This window comes from Simochromis diagramma, unplaced genomic scaffold, assembly GCF_900408965.1.
Source record: "Simochromis diagramma unplaced genomic scaffold, fSimDia1.1 OVJJ01000596.1, whole genome shotgun sequence".
Taxonomy (NCBI): domain Eukaryota; kingdom Metazoa; phylum Chordata; class Actinopteri; order Cichliformes; family Cichlidae; genus Simochromis; species Simochromis diagramma.
In genome coordinates, this window is record NW_024387245.1 from 12,266,676 (window position 1) to 12,289,408 (window position 22,733).

The 22,733-nt window shown below is 40.4% G+C and overlaps 2 protein-coding genes across 3 annotated transcripts; one reads left to right on the forward strand and one right to left on the reverse strand.

The window, feature by feature from the left end:
• Window positions 1–288: 288 nt before the first annotated feature.
• On the forward strand, window positions 289–6,569 carry brf2 (BRF2 RNA polymerase III transcription initiation factor subunit). 2 transcript variants are annotated; one of them, XM_040000763.1, is made up of 5 exons: window positions 289–416; window positions 781–1,001; window positions 2,267–2,326; window positions 2,429–2,750; window positions 5,437–6,569. In XM_040000763.1, the coding sequence occupies exons 2-5, from the start codon at window positions 854–856 to the stop codon at window positions 6,269–6,271; spliced, it is 1,365 nt and encodes a 454-aa protein (XP_039856697.1). In that variant the 5' UTR covers window positions 289–416; window positions 781–853; the 3' UTR covers window positions 6,272–6,569. The 2 variants fall into 2 exon arrangements, with proteins under 2 accessions (XP_039856697.1, XP_039856698.1); XM_040000764.1 differs by lacking the exon at window positions 289–416 and adding an exon at window positions 599–746 and having other exon boundaries at window positions 830–1,001.
• Window positions 6,570–13,514: 6,945 nt separating this feature from the next.
• LOC120714597 (prolactin-releasing peptide receptor-like) lies at window positions 13,515–21,790 on the reverse strand. Its single transcript, XM_040000889.1, has 3 exons — window positions 21,388–21,790; window positions 18,221–18,699; window positions 13,515–15,845 (listed from the first exon to the last, which is right to left on the reverse strand). Exons 2-3 carry the CDS (start codon window positions 18,667–18,669, stop codon window positions 15,212–15,214), a joined length of 1,083 nt encoding a protein of 360 aa, XP_039856823.1. The 5' UTR covers window positions 18,670–18,699; window positions 21,388–21,790; the 3' UTR covers window positions 13,515–15,211.
• Between the last annotated feature and the right edge of the window lie 943 nt (window positions 21,791–22,733).

Consider the following 22,733-nt stretch of genomic DNA (forward strand, 5'->3'; position numbering starts at 1 on the left):
ATTCAACACAAACAATCCTGAAACATATATGAATGCATACCGAAAAACAGGTAGTCACAATTCCCGTTCCACAGAAATTCGTGCCCCTCATGACGCCATTTAATTATTTTAAATGTCTTGGGAGCTGACATTCAGTCAAATTTAATTTCAAATATCGACAAAAAAGATTAAATCATACAAAGAAAACGTTACCTACATATAAGATTGTTATCAAGCTGATTCGGGGATACTGAAATAGCTGAAGAAATCCCTGCAGTTAAGCTTAACTGAAAAGTTTATGTCTGATTGGCTACAGTGACTTACACCCACTGCTTGAGTGGTTTATAGACAGAGGCCACGATGCACCCGTAGGATGGTCTGTTAGTAACAGCATTTTATTTTATTTTATTTTTTTCCTTTTTAAACACTGTATATAGGTAAGTTGTAAACGTGATGTTATATTTTCGTATTAGGCTGTGTGGCGATGCATTTTAATGAGCACTTATCCAACTCAGAAGAAAATTTCCGGGGTCGTAAAACCCGTTGTTTGTGTTTCAACCATCATTGGTTTCAACAGTGTTTCTGTTATGAATAACTGACCCCCGAGGGTCGGCCTTGTGATTTTTTTAATCGCTTACAAAAATGACGAATTGGCCGAGCGGAACCTTGTAGAATCCGAACCTTGTTTCTATCCGGACACATATTATCGGGCTCCTTTCTCGCGACCGGTCGCTTAAGCGATGTTCATTGGTTGTTGACAGTTCCAGGTTAGTAACAGGATGTTGTGTGTGTGTGTTGCAGGTGTTCCTATCAGTTTAGTACCCGTTTCATACTTTTAGCTGTCCCTCAGGCGGCAGCAGCTTCATTAAGGATAATGTCTGCTGCTGGTATGCGCTGTCCGGCCTGCGGTTCCACAAACATTGTAGACGATGACCTGTACTCTCAGGCTCAGCTGGTGTGTGTGGACTGCGGCTCTGTGGTGTCCGAGGGAGTCCTGGCTAATGATCCAGTGGGAGGTTCAGGTACGAAAATGAGACTGAAGTCAAGTCTATCCCGTTAAAAGACCGTGTTAAATATGAGTAGTTTTTTTTTTTTATTTGTTTCTTTTCATAATTTTGTTTGCTGAGCTCACCGAGACAAAGTACTGATAGTAAGCGGGACCTGTATGTGCTCCCTAGTGGACAAATTATGTAATGACAAGGCTTAATTTCCTCACAGTTAGAGATTTCTTAGATATAGATTCAATAAGGTTCTGGAAACATTCATCATAGATTTTTGGTCTATATTGATGTGAAAGCATCATACAGTTGCTGCAGATTTATCATCTGTACTTCATAATGATCATCTCAAATGTTCAAAGGTGCTCTACCGGACTGAGATCTGGCCACTGTGGCCATGTGAGTACAGTGAACTCATTTTCAAACCAGTGTTACACTGTGGTTATAAAGGGACGGGACATGGTCAGCAACAATACTCAGGTAGACTGTGGTGTTTAAATGATGCTAAGCTTGTACTAGTGTGCAAAGAAAACATGCCCCCACACCACCATCTCAGTGAATTTTAGCCTCAGTTACCTGTTCCAGAGTTTCCAAAGATGCTCATCTGCATATCTTGAAGTTGAGGTTCTGTTTCCTTCCTATCAGTTTGAAGCAGTCTGGTCTTTCTCCTGTGACCACTGGGGTCAAACAGGGCATTTTCGACCGCTGCTGCTCTGTTGTTCACTGGTATTTTCTGTCTTTCAGAAAATTTTCTGTAAAACCCTAGACATGGTTGTGTGGGAAAATCCCAGGAGATCAGACATTTCTGAAATCCTTTAAATCACATTTCTTATTCATTCTCATGACTTCAGCAGGTCATTTGACCATGTCTGCATGCCTAAATGCATTGAGGGGCTACCATGTGATTGGTTGAATTGATAATGATGTTTATGAGCAGTTGGACATGTATGGCTAAAAAAAGTGTCAGGTAAGTGTAGATACATAATATGAAATTTCTTAGCATTAGTCAGGCCGGTTTAATAAATTTGTTCTACTGGGGAGGTTATGTAAAAGGTTATGTAATATCAATAAATGTAGATTTTTTTTTATTTTTATTTTTTTGCTGCTGACATTGACTACTAACTTCAGTACAGGGCAATGACTAGAAGGGCACTTAAAGATTGTAAAGCATGTAAAGTAAGTCCATATGAATGAAATTTATGACCCTCTACTGCTGAAGGAATGGGAGATCTCTCTCTTTACATTTAATCACTTTTGGACTTTGCCTTGATTATTTTCCCCTCTTCCAGATGTCAGCTTCAGTCGAACTACTGCTGTTGCCAAAAGGCCGTGCACAAACCTGATAAAAGGTGAGCTCTTGCCCTCCAAAAGAAGCTTTTCCTTGTTACTTCAGTGTAATTCAGTCCTGTTGCTTGTGCATTTCCTCAAATGGATTTGTTTTACACCTACAGGTCAGCAGCGTGTGAAAGCCATATGTCGGATTCTCATGGTCAACAGGGAGATTGAGGATCTCTCACAGACGTATTACAAGATGGCCTATGAGCATAAAGCTTTCCTCAAAGTGAGCCTTCAGAAGAAAGAGATTCTTACTGGTTGCTGTGTGCTTCTAAGCTGCAGGCAGCTCAATTGGCCCATTACTGTGGGAACCATCAGCTGCCTGCTGGATGCCGACTCGATGGCGGTGGGAGCGATTTATCAAGAAATGGTCAAGAACCTCAGCATCGAGGCCCCGATCATCAACGTCACTGATGTAATAGAAGCTCACTGTCATGAGTAAGTGAAGAACTTAATGCAGCTTTCAGTGCTAAAATGCTAAGTAGGTATTTCAAAACAACTCATTTATTGCAGTTGTAGAAGAGCAACAGTTGTAGGTCTTCTAACTGAGACCTACAGTGGTGATGTAATTATTTGATTCCCTGATGAATTTGTTAGTTTGCTCACTTCCAAAGAAATTAACCATCTTTATTTTTTACAGGGAGTGCAGAATTATTAGGCAAGTTGTATTTTTGAGGAATAATTTTATTATTGAACAACAACCATGTTCTCAATGAACCCAAAAAACTCATTAATATCAAAGATGAATGTTTTTGGAAGTAGTTTTTAGTTTGTTTTTAGTTTTAGCTATTTTAGGGGGATATCTGTGTGTGCAGGTGACTATTACTGTGCATAATTATTAGGCAACTCAACAAAAAACAAATATATACCCATTTCAATTATTTATTTTTACCAGTGAAACCAATATAACATCTCCACATTCACAAATATACATTTCTGACATTCAAAACAAACAAAACAAATCAGCGACCAATATAGCCACCTTTCTTTGCAAGGACACTCAAAAGCCTGCCATCCATGGATTCTGTCAGTGTTTTGATCTGTTCACCATCAACATTGCGTGCAGCAGCAACCACAGCCTCCCAGACACTGTTCAGAGAGGTGTACTGTTTTCCCTCCTTGTAAATCTCACATTTGATGATGGACCACAGGTTCTCAATGGGGTTCAGATCAGGTGAACAAGGTGGCCATGTCATTAGTTTTTCTTCTTTTATACCCTTTCTTGCCAGCCACGCTGTGGAGTACTTGGACGCGTGTGATGGAGCATTGTCCTGCATGAAAATCATGTTTTTCTTGAAGGATGCAGACTTCTTCCTGTACCACTGCTTGAAGAAGGTGTCTTCCAGAAACTGGCAGTAGGACTGGGAGTTGAGCTTGACTCCATCCTCAACCCGAAAAGGCCCCACAAGCTCATCTTTGATGATACCAGCCCAAACCAGTACTCCACCTCCACCTTGCTGGCGTCTGAGTCGGACTGGAGCTCTCTGCCCTTTACCAATCCAGCCACGGGCCCATCCATCTGGCCCATCAAGACTCACTCTCATTTCATCAGTCCATAAAACCTTAGAAAAACCAGTCTTGAGATATTTCTTGGCCCAGTCTTGACGTTTCAGCTTGTGTGTCTTGTTCAGTGGTGGTCGTCTTTCAGCCTTTCTTACCTTGGCCATGTCTCTGAGTATTGCACACCTTGTGCTTTTGGGCACTCCAGTGATGTTGCAGCTCTGAAATATGGCCAAACTGGTGGCAAGTGGCATCTTGGCAGCTGCACGCTTGACTTTTCTCAGTTCATGGGCAGTTATTTTGCGCCTTGGTTTTTCCACACGCTTCTTGCGACCCTGTTGACTATTTTGAATGAAACGCTTGATTGTTCGATGATCACGCTTCAGAAGCTTTGCAATTTTGAGACTGCTGCATCCCTCTGCAAGATATCTCACTATTTTTGACTTTTCTGAGCCTGTCAAGTCCTTCTTTTGACCCATTTTGCCAAAGGAAAGGAAGTTGCCTAATAATTATGCACACCTGATATAGGGTGTTGATGTCATTAGACCACACCCCTTCTCATTACAGAGATGCACATCACCTAATATGCTTAATTGGTAGTAGGCTTTCGAGCCTATACAGCTTGGAGTAAGACAACATGCATGAAGAGGATGATGTGGACAAAATACTCATTTGCCTAATAATTCTGCACTCCCTGTAAAGGAGACAGAATATGAACCAAAAATCCTGAAAAACACATTACATAAAAGGTAGAAAATAATTTGCAGGTCATTGAGTGAAATAAGCATTTGATCCCAGAGCAAAACAGGACTTCATAGCTTTGTTGACAAGAACAGCAGGAAGACATTTCTTGTAGTTAGTATTTTAGTTCACTCCTCTTTACAGAAACTTTTAAGTTTCTTGGCTGCTGCCTGTGAGCTCGAAGCCTCAGCTCCCTCCACAGATTTATCTGTAGGACTGAGGTCTGGAGACTGGCAAGGCCACTCCATGACTTTAGTGTGCTTTACCTTTAGCCACTTCTTCGTTGCCTTGGCAATAAGTTGCCATCTTTAAAGTTTTGGCCAAAGGAAGGAGATTCTGAGATTTCGTGGTGCATGGCCCTGTCCATTGGCCCCTCGATGTGTCGTCCTGTAACCCTTAGCAGGAAAAACTGACCCAAAGCTTAATGTTTCCACCTCCGTGCTTGACTGTGGGGATGGTGTTCTTTGGGTCATACTCAGCATTTCTGTTCCAAATACGGCATGTTGAGTCGATTTTGCTCAGTCATACCGATAATTTAGTGGTAAGTTATCCTTAGTTATAGAATATGTAGTTATTTGCTTTTATTTTAAAAACATTTTTGGCTTACATAGTTATTTACTACTTTAGTTAACTTAAAAAGCTGATTTTGTTTTTCCACGTGTTTAACATTCATTTCTCTCTTGGCCTGCCCTGGTTTTAAAGGAGTTTCTTGTTTCAGCGTTAAACCTCGATTAAATTTTAAAACCCATTTCATTGGAGTTACTTGAGGTTAACTGTGTTTATCTGAAAAGCTGATTGTTAAAATATAAAACTGTCAGTGCTCTAGATGATTTACCAGCTCAGTCTTTATCTCAGATTTACTGGGAGCATTTCTCTTTGACAGATACAAAATTAGCTCACTCGATGTTCCTGAAGAATTGGCTGAGAATTCGAGGGACCTGACCAAACGAGCTGTGGCCCTGGTAGAGCTGGCAGCAGATTCCTGGATTGTGACTGGCCGTAAGCCCATCCCCATAATGATGGCAGTGACGTATTTGGCCTGGCAATCCTTAAAACCCAACAAGCATCGCCTGAAATTCTCCCTGGACAAGTTCTGTCAGGTTGCCAAAGTGAAAAAGCTCAAGTCTGCTATGAAGAGAGTAGCTGAAATCAAAGAGGTGTTGTGTAAGCTAGGCAAGGAAATACCCTGGGTCAGGGAAACAGTGACACCGGATAATGTTATTCAGCTGGTTGAATGCATTCTGCAGAACAGGTACGCCCTGCTAAGAAGGGCTATGAGAACCCACGAGGATGCTCTGCTGGAGGAGAGTCAAGCCAGCTGTGCTGAGGCTCCGCCTGAGGGGACTGCTTCCTCCCAAATCTCTGAGTGTGCAGATCAGACTCCAATTACGTCTTTTGTGAAACAAAATGGGTCGAATTCTGACGGGAAAGAGAAGCCAGGAGATGTAGACTATAATCCACGTGTACTGCCAGAGCACAGCGACACTCAGGAGAGTCAAAATCCACCTCCAAACTGGGGTAAAAGAGTTCTGTTTGCTCCTCCATGTGTCATTCATGCTAAGAAAAGGAGAGCGGTGCAGCCTGAACACACGGATGTGACTGGTGATGAGGAAATCTCTGACAGTGAAATTGACTCATACATTCGCACACCTCAGGAGGCTCGAGACTTCGCTTTAATGCAGCAGATGCTGTCTTTGTCTGACACTGCTAAATCATAACCGAGCCCAGTGACTGGTTCTTCAGAGATGGCTGGCATATTTAAGTTTATGTGCACTTTCTTTCTTTTTTTTTTATGACTGTTGAACTCAGGATGCAGACATTTTCGTTGGCTTGATTATATAACCTATTCATCTAATTTTGTACAGTCTACATAAGGGGCTGTGTCTTTTGTGTTTGTACTTTAAAAAGCTTCACTCAGCACTTGAAAGTGTAGCATGAGGAAGTTAATGTGTGTAAATATTTTGTTTTAATGGAAATGTGATTAAAGCAAAGGCCTGATTAAAAGGATGCACCAACTTCACCGTGTACATTTTATGATTTTTGGATGGCTTTTCTGTTTGTTCTTTTATATTAGAGCTCTTATCAGCTCTTATCAGTGAAATAACACATGGCTATAAATAGAGCAATTACTGCTGAGTCCACAGCAAACAAACATAAAGAAAGTAATAAACAAATGTAAGTGAAATCTAAGGATGTTTGAGTAGAGCTCTGGTAATTAGTCAAATATACACTCACCAGCTACTTCTTTACTTACACCTTGCTAGTACTGGATTGATCCACTCAAATGTCAGATTTATTAAAGCAGAGCTCAAAGGTTTTGTGTAAGAGGAAAATGTTTGAAATACTTTTTATTGGAACTTGTTTGTACATTCTTCTATCTTTGATAGCAGTTTCCATTTCAAAGGTCCTATTTGGGTTAATCCATGAGGGGATTACCTGCAGTTGAACTTCCCAAAACAATCGGCTTTGTTGCTATATTGAGAGAAAGTTCAAAAGTATAGAAGTAGCAGACATGCATTTGCATTCTCAACCTCTGTTGGATTTCATTAAGTATTTACTTCCTCTTCAACATTTGTAGTGATGAAGATAGACCTCTAATGGTGCTTTTGCACAGGACACTGCATTTGGTGCATTGTTTAAGGACACTGTAAATAACAAAGAAAAATAGTCAGGTTTTAAAACTAATACTGGTAATTTTTGTTCTGTATGAAAACTGTCTATTCCTCATTGCCCTAATTAGAAGCTTTAGAACAGCAACTGGCCACTTCATTAGTTACACGTTGCTGGCACCCAGGTGAACCTTTTGCCTTCAGAACCTCCCTAATGCTTTGTGGCATAGATTCAACAAGATGCTGGAAACATTTCTCAAATTTTGGAGGCTATTTAAAAGCTTATCGTCATGTTCAAGAACACTGTGGTCCTAAAGGGCTAGACATGGTCAGCAACAACACTGAGGTGGGTTGTGGAGTTTAAATGATGCTCAATTGATATTAAGGGATCCCCACACCATTACAGCACCACTAAAAGGTTGAAGCACTGGTACAAGGCATGGTAGAGGCATGTTTTTTATGATGAGAGATCAGATGAGGTAGCACATTTTTCCAGTCTTGTCATGTCCTGTTTGAATTGTAGCCTCGGTTTTCTGACCTTAGCTGTCAGGAGTGGCACCGGTGTGGTCTTCTGCTGTTGTAGTACATCTGTTTCAAGATGCTCTTCTGCATATGTTGGTTGTAACAAGTTCTTCCTATAAACTTTCCATTCATGTTTATTAAGTTGAATTGGTTTAACTGTCCACCTCTGACTTCTGGTGTCAACCGAGAGAACTGCCACTCACTGGGTATTGTCTCTTTTTCCGACCAATAGTCTCTAAACCCTAGAGATGGCAGTGTGTGAAAATCCCAGTAGGTCAGTAGTTTCTGATATACTCTGAAATAGCAGCACCAGTAGCAATGCTACATTTAAAGTCACTTAAGTCGCCTCACTTCTTCATTCCGATGCCCAGTTTAAAGAGCAGCTGAACAGGCATTGGGTTTACGGTTTGAGTATGACTCTGGTAGTTCCTAACATGTGATCCAGTTTAATAAGATCACATTTCTCACACTAATGGACACCATTTGAAAGAGCTTTCTTCTGCATATTATGTATGAAATGCCTCATATATCAGATGGACATGGAAAGAAACTCGCCCGAACATCAAAACCATAAATTTCAATTAATTTTTTTTCCCCTGACAGACCGTTTTTGTGACAACATCACAAATTCTACCTGAGATATGAGACCTGTGGAGTATAATAAGCCCTTTTTGCTGAAGTCATGTTGACATATTGAAGTACATTCAGGTTGTGTGTGTCCTGTCTCTTTGTTGTATGAACTACAAGGATTTCCGTAATACAATAAAGGGACGCTTTAAGGTTACCACTAATATGAGCATTTCCTACTATGAGGAATCTGCTGTGGAAAAAGCCTGTTGTCCTGAGGCTACATTGTGTTGAGTAAACGTCCAATTTTCGTTTCACTTCAGTGAAAAAGTTTGTTGAAACGGGAAATATCTGTTTGAAAATTATTGTTATTGAACACAATGCAGCTTAAAACTCAAAATTCCCACAATACATAATAAAAGATTCACATAAGTGGCAAACCTGAGAACTTAAAAATCAAACCAACAAAATAAGTTCCCAAAACTGAGGTTCCTCTTGTAGTGTGACTTCAAAACTCAGTCAGTCCTCATAGATGTATAAAGAAATAATCCAGCTTTACAGCTTAAAAAACTGGTGTTGAAGTGGGACAGAGTGACCTGGAATGACGTTCTGGCATTTTCTGCTAATTATGACTTAAATCTGATTGTGTGGTTAAATACATAATAATACAAAGCACCATTATTTTTCCTGTGCTGCAGCCTGGCAGTCTTTTCAGCTGATCGCACTGAGGTACTTGCTCAAATTAAAAAGTGGCATCCCACGGTCCTGCTTGCACCCTCTGCACATCCTGTTTTCCTTCTTATCCCTGTCATGCTTTCATGCACACAGATGTCACAGCTGATGTTGTGGAAATTCTGTATTATAGCCATCTAACAAGTGCTGAAAAATGGGAGCACGATAAAAGAAATGTGTATTTTCCATCGAGAGAAAGCCTAATGTGTGATAATATAAAGAACTGATGTTAGAGGACAGGAGAGGAAGATGAGAGTTAATTTATGTTGTGAAAACACTTGGAAAAACAAATTGAATTATAATCAACTTGTGTTATTCCAAGTGTATCAAATCAAATCAAATTCAAATTTTATTTGTCACGTACACAGTCATACACAGTACGATATGTAGTGAAATGCTTGGACAACTGCTCGTGACCTAAAGAAAACAAAAAAGGAAAAGGCTATGAATAAGATAGGAAATAAATATGAAAAATTAAAAAGGGTAAATTTAACTAGGAAGGAATAAAATATAAATTAAGGTTAAAAATGAAATAACTGTACAACACAAATTAGAATGAAGGGTAAATTTAACTGGGAGAATAAGATAAAATATATAAATTAAAGTTGAAAATAAAATAACTGTACAACAAAATACACAATATAGAACTATATAAGAATGTATGAAGAAATATAAATAAATATATACACAATAACAGCAGCATATACACAATAACAGCAGCATGATTTAAGTAATGAAGTGAAAACAATGTCCAGAATGTCCAGTGTGTGTAAGAACTGTATGTGTGGGTCAGTACTGTGTGGTGGTGTGATTGAGAGACCGTATCGCCTGCGGGAAGAAGCTCCTCCTCAGTCTCTCTGTGTTGGTCTTCAGGGAGCGGAATCGCTTTCCTGACCTCAACAGAGAGAACAGTCCGTTGTTGGGATGGCTGAGGTCCTTCACGATCTTCCTGGCCTTGGTCCAGCACCGCCTGCTGTAGATTGAGTGCAGGTCAGGGAGCTCGGAGCGGATGGTGCGCTCAGCTGACCGCACAACCCTCTGTAGAGCTCGTCTGTCCTGCATGGTGCTGTTCCCGAACCAGGTTAAGATGTTTCCCGCCAGGATGCTCTCTATGGTGCAGGAGTAAAAGTTCCTGAGCATCTTGGGGGGCAGTTGGAAGTCTCTCAAGCGTCTGAGGTGGTAGAGACGCTGACGGGCCTTTTTCACCACGGTGTTGATGTGACAGGACCATGACAGGTCCTGCGTGATGTGAACTCCGAGGTATTTGAAGCTGTCCACTCTCTCCATTGGGCACTCGTTGATGACAGGGGTCTGGTAGTTCCTCTCCTGCTTAGTGCTGAAGTCCACTATCAGCTCCTTTGTCTTACTGACGTTTAGAAGGAGGTTGTTCCTCTGGCACCAGTTCTCCAGATTCCTAATCTCCTTCAGGTAGGCCGTCTCGTTGTTATCAGAGATCAGGCCCACCACGACGGTGTCGTCAGCAAACTTGATGATGGTGGTGGAGCTGGTAGTGGCCACACAGTCATATGTGTACAAAGAGTACAGCAGGGGGCTCAGAACACACCCCTGGGGGGCTCCAGTGCTGAGAGTGGTGGAGGCTGAGACATGTCCGCCCATCCTTACTGCCTGTGGTCTGCCAGTTAGGAAGTTGGAGATCCACAGACACATAGATGAGCTGAGTGTATGAAAATCTTAAGCTGTTTAGTGAATGCTAAAGAGCTTACTTGGCAGTGAGCACTGAGATGGATTGGTAGAGCTAGTTCTCAATATGTGCGGTGGGCTGCAGTGGTAGGGTGCAGACAACCAAGTAAAAAAGGTAAAAGAGCATGCATAGGAATTTCTTTTACTTTTGTATTAATCACATTATTTTATTGTATGATGCCTTGGTGCCACTGGATTTTAACATGTCTGACACCCATACTGTAAGACAAATGGTGGGGGTGTAGTAAGGAAGTTGGGGGGAAGCAGACCACTCCACAGGAAGAGTCTTTTGTCTCTTCGAGGACTCTGGGAGGTAGCAAGGGAGTGTGAACCTTAAGGTGTGAAATAGCTGCGTACTGCCTTTTGTTCCTGGAGAAGGTATTTAACTGAGAGCCATGCTAGGCTCAGGGAGACTCTGCTGACCCTGCCCCGCGGTCATGCAGGCTCTCCACAAGCTTGGTTTTCTGTTCTTTGTGTGTTTGGATTAAAGAATGTTAGCTACTGCTCACCGCTCGTCTGCAGGCTTTATTTAAATGGAAAACTTCCACAACAAGCATAAATGTGGCTTTTCTTTAAAGGAAAACAATCAAAGAAGAGTTTGCTGTTGTCTGTTGATGACAGGCACCTTTAAGTGAAATTCATTATAGATTATTTTTTATTATTAATGTTTGATCAATTTCAGCAACCGTAGCGGTTATCAATTTAAATTTATGCTGGTCATGCTTTTTATTTTCACTCGTAAAATGCTATCTTTTATATTAATTTTGTACTTGGTGAGAATGCTGCCATGATAGCTCGTGTAATATTCTTAAATGTTGTTGAATAAATTGTCTAAATCCAAACCCCCCCCCCCCCCCCCAAAAAAAAAAACAGGTCAGCTGATCACAGCGTGCAAACAAAGAAAACTCTACTGGGGCTCACAATCCAAATCATCATGCTACACTGGATCTTAGCCTAACCCCACCTATCACATCCCATTTAAACCCTTGATCAAAAAGCATGTTTACTGGTGCAAGTTTTTGGTCTCTGTGGATAATTTTCCTCTTAACTGGAGTCATTGAACTCAACCTCTCTGGTGTGTTTGCACCTTTGTTGCCTTTTGCAGCATTTTAATTATCTGACAAATTACATGTCCTGCTGTTGCACTTCAAAGCCTTTGTTTTAAAGTTTTGGTAAATGAAGTTAAAGTGTATACTTTAGTGTTTGTTTGTTAGAGCACTTTGCAAAATTCTGGAGCTACCTCTCATTTCCTTATGTTTTGTTAGGAAAATGGATATATGTGCAGTGATTTATTGAAACATAAACATACATGGAAATACAGCACATTAGGTACCACCTTTGTTCTTCAACACCACCTGAAGATTTCTTGTAATTTCTTTAAGTAGTCTTTAGGAGTAGTTCTTCATGGATATTTAAAGCTCTTCTTCGGATGTTGGCTGTCTTTTGTTCTGTTTACTGTCAAATATGATCCCACACTGCTTCAGTTATGTTTAGGTTTGAACTTTGGGGAGGCCAATCCATGACTGATAATTAGTACCATTGCGTATGTTTCTATCCAGGTATGGTTTTACCGCATTGGCAGTGTATTTAGGATCACTGTCATGCTGAAAAATGAAGCTGTTGCCAATCAGATACTTTTCAGATAGATGCTTTCCACCACTGGATGAAATGCAGTCGAAACCATGACACAGCTTCTAGTGTGTTTTACAGATGGCTGTAGACACTCACTGTTGTTCTTCTCTCCTGACCTTTGTACTTACTAATGCTTATTTTGAACTAAAAATGTCAAATTCGTATTCATCAGTTCATAAAACCTGTTGTCACTGATTTTCAATCCAGCTCTTGTGTAATTTGGCATATCTCAGCCTTTTCACCCTGTTTGCTGTCCTTAAGAATGGCTTTGTGGCAGCCAAATAAAGGGCCAGATGCATCTCTCGGGTCTTGTATCCGGTCTTTGCTGGATTTTCCCTTGTCTTTTTTCTTAAGGACATGACTTTCAGATACTGTTCACCTGAGGGGGGTTTCTTGGCCTAACTCTTTTCTTTTATCTTCCACTAGTCTAATTACTTCATATTTTAAGGACACACTGCACACCATGTGGAGATTTAGCAGGTTTTCAGGTGTTAGCTCTTTGGGAATCACAATGTTGGTGTAAAAATATTATTTTATGCCCGTAAAACTGTGCTATCTTTGGCATTTTACAAAGATTGAAGGGAAGAAATTTAAAGAAATGATTATGAGCTTTGCAACATGCTGCTAGTGACAAAGAACTACAACATACACTTATTAAGTAAATTCTTCGTTAAGTTATCTGCTATGTACAGACACATCACTGATTCATCCCTCGAGTTAGGTGCCTTTTAAGTGTATTAGCAAATGCGACATTCCTATAAAGGTAAGGACTGGACTGAAAATGAGCGAAATAGCAACAAATGTCCAAACAAAAAAGTCTTAGTGCTCAAGACCACCTCACAAAAGGAAAAGAAAGTCTGGCTGGAAAATTAAAAAAAAAAGAAGACTTTTGCAGCTTAATGTTTTTAACATCAGACATGTGCTGTGTGTTGATCCTGTGTGGTTTATAAATCCATTTTGATAATCACACTTGCCAACATTAGCTAATAATCCACTTAAAAAGACAGCCCAAAATGATGATTTCCCTTCTCTGTTAAAAACAAAACAAAAAAACAAGAAAAAACAAAGATAATATTGAAAAAAAAATTCATCAGCTTGCAGGTTAAAAGTAAAACACAAAAATTAAATAAACAAAATCATACATGACTGAATGAGTTGATGATAAAAATTTCCACCTACTTAACTGGGTGTTGTCGTGCTGAAAAACAACCACTGCAGGAAGCGAACATCTTTGTTGGCAAGTAGCAAGTTCTCTGACGTGATTGGGGAGATCAATAAATTATCACATTTTTCAGTGTCCTAACAGGCCTAATTGATATGCAGACAACACTTTTCATCCTCCTCTTCCATTTAATTAGTAAATTCAGCTGTGCAGCTGCACTCTGACCAAGTTGGATATAATTTGCTTCCCGTTACTGCCATCACACAGGCCGGTCAGAAACAGCAAGGTCATTTCATCTCTGGATTTAATCTCAGATTTTCCATGCTACACATTACAGTATACTGTTGTTACATGCCACACCACATTATTTATATCATTTTAAACATTGTGTGATCATTATAACACTTTTTTTTGCAAAGTATTTATACTGTGTCCTTTAATATAAGAATATGATAGGGAAAAAAGCAACAAAAAAAAGAGAGAGCACGCTGTAACATTTGAAATGTGTTGACTCTGCTGCAGAGGCACAGATGTGCACACAGAGAACACAAAGCAAGAAGCATAACATCTGCTGTGCAAACTAAATAAAACTGGATTAAAGACGGTGTAAACAACAGGCAGCTCATCTGTTATCAGTTCAGTGTAACATGTTGGTAAATGCAGTAGACAATTTTATTAGAAAGCTGCATTAACATGACTTCTTTCTTTCTTTCTTTTCACATTTTCTGCCTGGATAACCAGTCTTTCCCATTATGTGCAAACTTCCAAAAGCCAGTGGAAGCAAGAGAAACCACAGCACAGAAAAAGCAACATCGAGCCAACTGCCACAGTATGATTATTTTTCTGCAGCAATTATATTATGCTATCAAAAATAATTTGATGACTTAAGCCGCATATTCATCAAATACAGGAAATGTGGGCCTTAGGGACCAAGCTGATGAATTAAATTTTGCACTACACAAAGATTAGCTCTGACACCAGCCCCCCTGGTGCAAACAACCACCTTTGTGGTTTCCAAATGCAATTTGAACTCATGGTTTAATGTGCTATTCATATCCAGTAAAGCTGCACCCGTCTGACATGTTCTCTGTCATTTTTGATTAAAAGCTGAAACCCTTCTGATCTTATCTCCTGTAATTCACTGGAAATATTACTATTAAACAAATAATTACAAACATTTTTTTTTCAATATTAACATTTCTTTTCAAACAGCACTGTGGTCCATGACAGAGTAGTCTGAATTCTAACCGTCTGATATTTATGAAATCTGCTGCTGATATGCCCCCTCCCCCCGTGTTAGCAGAGATTCTTATCTTTCAGCTCGTGGCACATGGCAACCCATACAAAGGAAATGTGCGGATCTAAGTAGCCACAAAAGTAGCTGCATGCATCACATGCTTGCCTTAGCCTGGTTTGGGTCCTCTGAGTTTTCGCCGCTCTTGGCTTAAATGATCAGCCTTTTACACAAATAAACAGGTGCTACTCCCACCTAAACACGACTGATCGTGCCATTTAACAGATGTGATTCCTAAGAAAATGAATGAACATTTTCATGCTACCCAGGAAATAAATCACCTGAGATTCACCCCCATCCCGTTTTATAACCAATGACTGCATTACCACGAATGTTTAGGTGGAATGGTTTGCTGGTGAGACCTGTGTTTCCACTTGCGCTCAGGATGAGTCAGTAAGTGACACTAAATTAACGACAGAGGATGCTCTTCACTAGTCAATTACAATACCACGCTGGCGGCACAGTGATTGGCAGGCACTCCAATGCGATGATGGCACTTGAACATCTTCCGCAGCTCGGTGCGGAAGCGGTCATGAAGCCAGGCGTACAGGAAGGGGTTACAGCAGGAGGAGCTCATGGCGCACAGGTGGCACAGCAGTTGGATGAGCAAAAAGTAACGCTTGTTAATGAGGTGAATGTCAATGTCTCTCAGCACGTTGAACACGTGAATAGGAAGCCAGCACACCGCAAAGGCAGACACCAGGAGAGCGACCAGGCGAAAGATCTTTCTTTTGCGAGCCTGCTGAGCGCCTGCCTGGTCCTGCGTCCTGTGGCCTGGAGCAACGCAGTTCCTCAGTTTGACAGTGATGCAGAGATAAGAGACAAAAACAGCCGAAAGCGGGAGGACGTAAGTAACCAGCAGGGTGCTGTACGCATAAGCACGTCTTTCTTTTTCCTGACCCAACCAGAACTCCTCACAGATAGTGAAGCCTTCCTCTTTGAATTCAACATGATAGGTGTGGGTCACTGCTGGAGCTACCAAGCCACAAGACAGAAGCCAGATCCCAGTAAGGACAGAGGCACAGGTCGCCACAGAGGTCCGCTTCTTCAGGGGGTGAACTGTTGCATAATATCTGCAATGAATAAGGAATAGTACTTTATAAAAAAAGAAAGGGAAGGTGCTCATGCTTAATTAATGAATGGCTATTAATGCAGTCCTGAACTCCTACAATTATAATACAAGCTCATTGGCCGTGGCGTTACTTAATATTGGCTATAAATGTTAAGTTGAATCATTTTCTCATAACCAGTTACTTTGCATTCGACGTGCTTCACTGAAGGACAATCAAATTTGTTAGAAAAGACAGAGTGGACTCCGTGACCTGCACAGTCCACGAGGAAAAAGAGTGAATTATTTATATTTTACACTTTAAGACTGAACCCAGTTGTGTATCACAAAATGACAGCAGCATTATATTCTCTGTAAAAGTAAAGGGACTTTTCATTTCATGTTAATGTCTTCCCCTTAGAAGGAGGAGACATTGCAGTAGATTGAATGCAAAGTACAATTGAAAACTTAACTAAAGATCAATGAATTTTTCATGGGTCCAGTGAGCAGACCTGTTCAAATCTGAGGTCTGTTGCATGTCTCAGGGGTTTAATGATGAACACCCTATACAGCTGAATAATTAGGTTTTGTCTGGGTCTGGAGCTCATGTAAATGAATTAATGCATTCAGTGGAAAATCTTTATTGTTTAAGTGTCTCCTCAATGAAAAGGAAACACTCAGTAATCAGTCTCCCTTCATATCTGCCTAATTTCTAAACTAATGTCTCATTTCCAAGTAATCATAATGAGTTATAATTGCAATTTATAATCAAATTTACAGTTCTCTCATATATACTGTGAAGTATTTGTTCCTTTCCTGATGTCTTTCTATTCTTTTTTTTTTTTTATTTACATATTTGTCACACTTTGTCCATGTTTCAGATCATGAAACAAAAACAAAAAAAATGCAGTTCTTCGTGAGTTTCAGCGGTTTTGCTGTTAATGAAATTAACAATTGTCACACTAGAAGAGCAAAAGTGAGACAATCCCCAAAACAGGACTGGTTTTACATCTTTTCTCACATTTAGGATCAGTTTCACTGCTGGTAGCCCAAGGCGATACCTGGACCCAACAGAGGTAGCACAGGTAGTCCAGCTCCTCCAGGATGACTCATCAATTTGTGCCATGCCAGAAGGTTTACTGTGTCTTCCAGCAGTCTCAAAATCATGGAGGAGACTTCAGGAGTCAGGCACATACTCTAGGAGAGCTGGATGGGGCTGTAGAAAGCGCTTAAACCATCAGCAGGACCAATATCTGGTCCTTTGTGCAAGGAGGAACAGGATGAGCACTGCCAGAGCCAAAGCCCTACAAAACGAACTCCAGCAGACCACCAGTGTGAATGTTCCAACAATCAGAAACAGACTTCACAGAGATGCCCTTAGGGTCCGACATCCTCCACAGTATTCACTGCCTGGCACCGTGGAGCCCAATTTACATTTGCCATAGAATATCTGAACTGGCAGATCCACCACTCGCATCCCGTGCTTACAACAGATGAGAGCGGGTTCACCCTGAGTACATGTGACAGACGTGAAAGGTGTCTGGAGAAGCTGTGGAGAAGGTTATGTGGCCTATAACCTCCTTTAACATGGCCTGTTTGATGGTGAGTCAGTGATGGTCTGGGGAGGGATGCACAGACCTCTGTAGGCTGACCAAGAGCAACTTGTGTGCTATTAGGTATCAGGATGAAATCCTTGGACCCATTGTCAGACCCTACATTGGTGCAGTGGGTCCTGGGTTCCTCGTGGTGCATGACAATGACAATCCACGTCATGTGATGACAGTATGTAGGCAGCTCCTGAAGGATGAAGCAATTGATACCACCGACTGTCCCCCAGGCTTGACTAACTTAAATTCAGTAGAACACCTCTGGGACATTATGTTTCAGTCCATCTGATTCTGCCAGGCTACACCTCAAACTGTCCAGGATCTAGGAGGAAATCAGGACTTCAGCCATCATCTCATTCGGAGGATCCCTCGACATTTTCAGACATGCATACAAGCACGTGGGATCTGTACAAACTGCTGAACACTATTTTAAGTTGCTGCAATGAAATTTCGACAAAATGATCTGACCTGCTGCATCAATTTCTCATTTTGATATTTGGGGTGTTTTCAGGGTCTGATCATTTTTATTTCCATCAAATGATGCGGCAGCCTTTTGTACCAAACACATTACCCAGTCCATATCAGTGTAGATATCCAAGAGGGGTTTTTTGCCATTGAGATGTGATGCGTTTTCAAGCCTTTCTAATTGTCTGTGAGATATATACATATATATGTACAGAGCAAGAGAGAGAAAGAGGGAAAGACAAAGGGAAAAACATTTAAAACAATTCAAATAATTCAAATATTCAATTTTGATCTAAAGAAGATCTCATATGCCACAAGGAGCACTCACCTGTCCACAGCAATAGCAGTGAGTGTGAAGACTGAAACATACACTGTGACAGGTTGGACGAGAAACACCAGATAGCACATGGTGCGCCCGAAAACCCAACCATGAGGGTTGAAGGCGTAGGCGAGAGTAAAGGGGACGCAGGTGACACACATGAGCATGTCAGAGAAGGCCAGATTTCCAATGAAAAAGTTGGTGACGTTGTGCATCTTTCGGGTTCGGCAGATGACATAAAGAAGCAGGTAATTCCCAAAGACACCCACCACCACGACTAGAACGTAAAAGGGGATGATGAGAGGTTTGAAAGTTTGCAGCAAGGCCACGTCTGCAAACTGGGAGCTGCGGTTGGTGGAGTTGGTTTGTACTGCAACTTCATAAATGTGCCCATCAGTCTGTCTTTCTAGCAAAGATGGTTGTGTGCTTCCAGTCAAACCACTGTGATTACCCTCCATGGGAGCAGAATCAGTCTGCCAGTAACTGCACTATAAAAACAAAAAACAAAAAGCAGTGAAACGACACGACACTCTAACTTTTCCAAAGGTAAAATCTCAATTTTATCCACTCAATCCAAGCTTCATTTTTATGCATTATATTAATTGATTAAAATGTTGCTTCCCTTTCCGGTTATTGTCACATGCCACCTAGCAGAGAAGGAATTGCGAGTTAATTAATCAACGGGAGGAAACATTTAAGCGTAAAATTAAATTAACGACTTCCTTGTTTTTGTGTGCCTGAAAAGTGGAACCAGGAACAGCTTCACATGTGTAAGGTGGGACCGAACACCTCTTGGCTCTGTGGTTCGAAGACTTGTGGAAGACTTAAAAGAACTACAGATATTTAACTAGTAAAAAACTGTTTTAAATCAGCGAGCCAAAACTCGCTGATTTATCATCATCGATGTTAAACCTGTCCTTGAAGCTGACAACTGGAACACCACCAGATGGAATGAAAAAGAAACGGAGGAAAACAAATGTACACTAATTTATCTATCAAACTAGCTCTTCTAGGCATCATGTTGAGTTTACAAGGCTGGTAACCTCCTCAAAATTGCAATGGGCTGCCATTATATGGATGGAAATTTCTGAATTTCTACATATTAAATCTCCTGTGCAAAATAACTTCACAGCCTGATTTTGAAGCCAGCTTGCTGATGCAATGTGTCGTGTAATTATCTAAATGTAGTAATTTGCAAATAGATGATGAAACAGGAGCCCCTCTGCAAAGCAGTGGTGTTTTGAAATGAAGTCTAAAAGGAGCGCAGTCAGAATCGATGAGGTTTATTATTGTGGTTGTTTTGTTTTTGCACATAATTTCATGAAAATATTTCTGTCCTTTTTACTTGTTCTTTTCAGGTACAATTGAATACAAGTCTCTCCTTTGAACCTCTTACAGATTTCGGCAGTGAAGAAATTATGCACTCCATAATTTGTATGTATCACAGGGCTTTTTCATACTTGTAGAGTGCATTTTCTTTCAGTGACGATTTGCCAGATGGATGTTGACAGGTCTAAAAGACTGACCCTGGTGCTTTAAATGTGGTTAAAAAGATCAAATCTGCACAAATAAAAAGTGCTTTGCTCCCCCAAATTACTTTCCACACAAATGAGGCTCAAACCAAATGACATAGTAACCTGAATGTGAATAAGGAGAAAAAATGATGGAGTCTTGTGCACCAAAAGAGCTCCAAAGGGACAAAATATAAAGTGCTATCAATAAACGTTGTATAAGTGAAAAAAGGTAAACAACAACAAATTAAACTGCTATTATATGCATTTTTTATGTTTGATAAAAGCATTTTAGAGAACTTTCAACAGCTCTTATGTGGATGAAGGTTTAATGTTATTGTCTCTATATCTAACCCAATATTAATGCATTGATTTGTTTGGGTTTATTTTACATCAGAGCTTTGTAGGAACCCAGAACCTGCTGCAGGGTTCCTTATCTGCCCTTAACTCAGGTGAGGAGCTTGTCTTGCTTTACAGACGGGCAAATAAGCTCTCATCTTTCAGAAAGATCACTTCTGACAGAATTCTGTGTATTGTACTGTATATAGGGGTATCAGGGTTTCACGGGTTTTTGGTGATTCTCAGCTGATGATGCTGTTGGAGTTCTTCCAAATACTTCTCAAAATAAGGCTTTATGTCTCTTTCATCTGTTAGACACAGTGTCCTGCTACCTATTTTTGTTTCCTGTCCAAAGCTCATTATGTTGTACATCTGCAGAAGAGCCCGGATATCTAGAAACATCTGCCTGCTGCAGAATTTCTGCCCGTGAGAGTCTTCGCTAATGCAGGACACACCACCTTGTGTCCTGTTGCTATGCTGATGTTTTTCATTGTGTAAGATTTCAGATAACCTGCCAGCTCTCCAGCAGCCTCATCTTTCTCATATGTCCATCCCAGATACAGGTTTGTACACCCTTCCAGCACTTCTCATTTACTAGTATTTTGTTATTTATTAAAAAAAAATTAATTAAATTTTTTTTATATATATATATAAATTATTTCTATTTATCTAACTATCTCACTCTCTATCTAAAAAGATGCAAATTTATTCTCATTCAGATATTTGCAATATACATGATTACAAATCTAAACCTTTTGACAGACTAATAGATATTTCATATCAAGAACAATTAACTGTTCCAAAATACTTTTTTTTAGCGTTAGATGACATACACAGGTCTTTTTGGTTCCTTTGTGTTCACACACTCACCCTTCAACAATACAAAGCTTCACATGTCCATGCCAGCACTTATTTGCAATCTGATTTTATGTTAGAAATCCAGCTGTAGGCCCTTAGATGAAAATGCCAAGAAGCATCATAAAAGAGGTCTGGCATGCAAAGCTATTAGCTCACAACAATGTATACCTTTATATGCATTAATTGAAAAAAAAAATGTGGGTAAGCATGCAGTTGCCATATATATATATATATAACATTCTGAAATTACCTAACATAAGCCCCTACCTGTGAGGCTTGTGTTACATGTGACTGGAAAAGCTTGAAAAACAGGAAACACTCATTTCTGTTCTAATTACATATTTTTATGCACTTGGAAAAAGAAAAATGTTACTACTACTGCTTAAGGTGCAGATGAAAAAAAAATAAAATAAAAAAAGAATACAATAACATGAAAATTCCTTAAAAAACAATCAGCTGATAACCTACCTGTGCTGCTGTTTCTCAGTGCAATGACGAGTTGAGTGTGTGAGGAGTGTGAAGAGCAGACCTTCCTTGTGTGCTTCTCCACGGTGAGTGAGCTCGGACTGAATGCAGTTTTATAAAGACAGGAAGAGAGAGTGCGCGAAAGAGGAGGAGAAAACGGGGGGAGAGAGAGTGGGTGAGAGAAATGCCAATAAGATAGTTTAGTTCCAAGTCTAGGTTGGACTTGCCAAAGACTTTTGATCTTCAACACGTTAGTTAGCGGTCTGACTGAGAGATCTGGGAATGGTGACAGTTAAGATAATTAGAGCTGTGTTCACAGGCATGTGCAGGACTTGCTATGACAGTAGTTTAATTAATTGCTTGCTGAACTGTTTGTTTACACGGTTGCGTTGCCAGTAACCTTCTGACTTAACACACAATCAAAGTGCTGATTGTCAAAAAGATCAGAAAAATGGAAGCTGAAGCTGGATTCCTTCCAATCCTGCTGGAAAGGGGTCTACAAAAGCCCACGTAAGACAACAGCAACACATGTTGGCTGCTACACATGCAGGTCTGCATGTCAGCAGTATATGAAGTATCTCATGTAAAAATGAGTTATTAATTACCATGAAATATATGAATGAACAGTTAAGGGTGAAATAGAGGAATGAAGATCGTGACTTACACTCATATTAATGTGACTCACGAGAAGGGTTACCACTGTACTGAAATTAAGTAAACACTGCACAAGTGCTGTTGCAGTTTTTTTTAATATATATAATTAGAGATATATCATAATTATATATACGTAAAAATGCAGATGGTTAATAGTGGCTACTACCATTACCTCTTGGCAAAAAGGTCTGGGATTAAAATCCAAAAGCTGGCCATGGGCTTTCTGTGTGGAGTTTATATGTTCTTTCAGTGTGTGTGTGTGTGTGTGGGTGCGTCCTATCAAAGACATGCATGTGGGTTAACTGGTGATTCTAAATTGTTTGTGAATGCTAGTGTGAATGGTTAGCACTGCAGTAGACTGGCAGCCTGTCCAGGGAGTAACCCCCCTCCTCCTGTGACAGCTGAGAGAGGATCCCATTCAACTGCTACCCTGCATTGAATAAGCAGAAGGAAATAGATGGGTGGATGGCTGGAAAATGCAAATATGTTAATAAGAAAAAAAAAACATACCCAATGGACCCGCAAAAGGTCAAGTTAGGAAAAGCGAGAACAGCCAGAGGCTGCAGCACAGTGTGGGGCTCAATTTAATTTACCGCTCACGCTAACTAAGCGATCACACCACAGTTCCACTACAAATCCAGACGCAAACTTAAACTACACCGCCCCAAGTGTGCACACCGAAGAAGAGTGTGGTA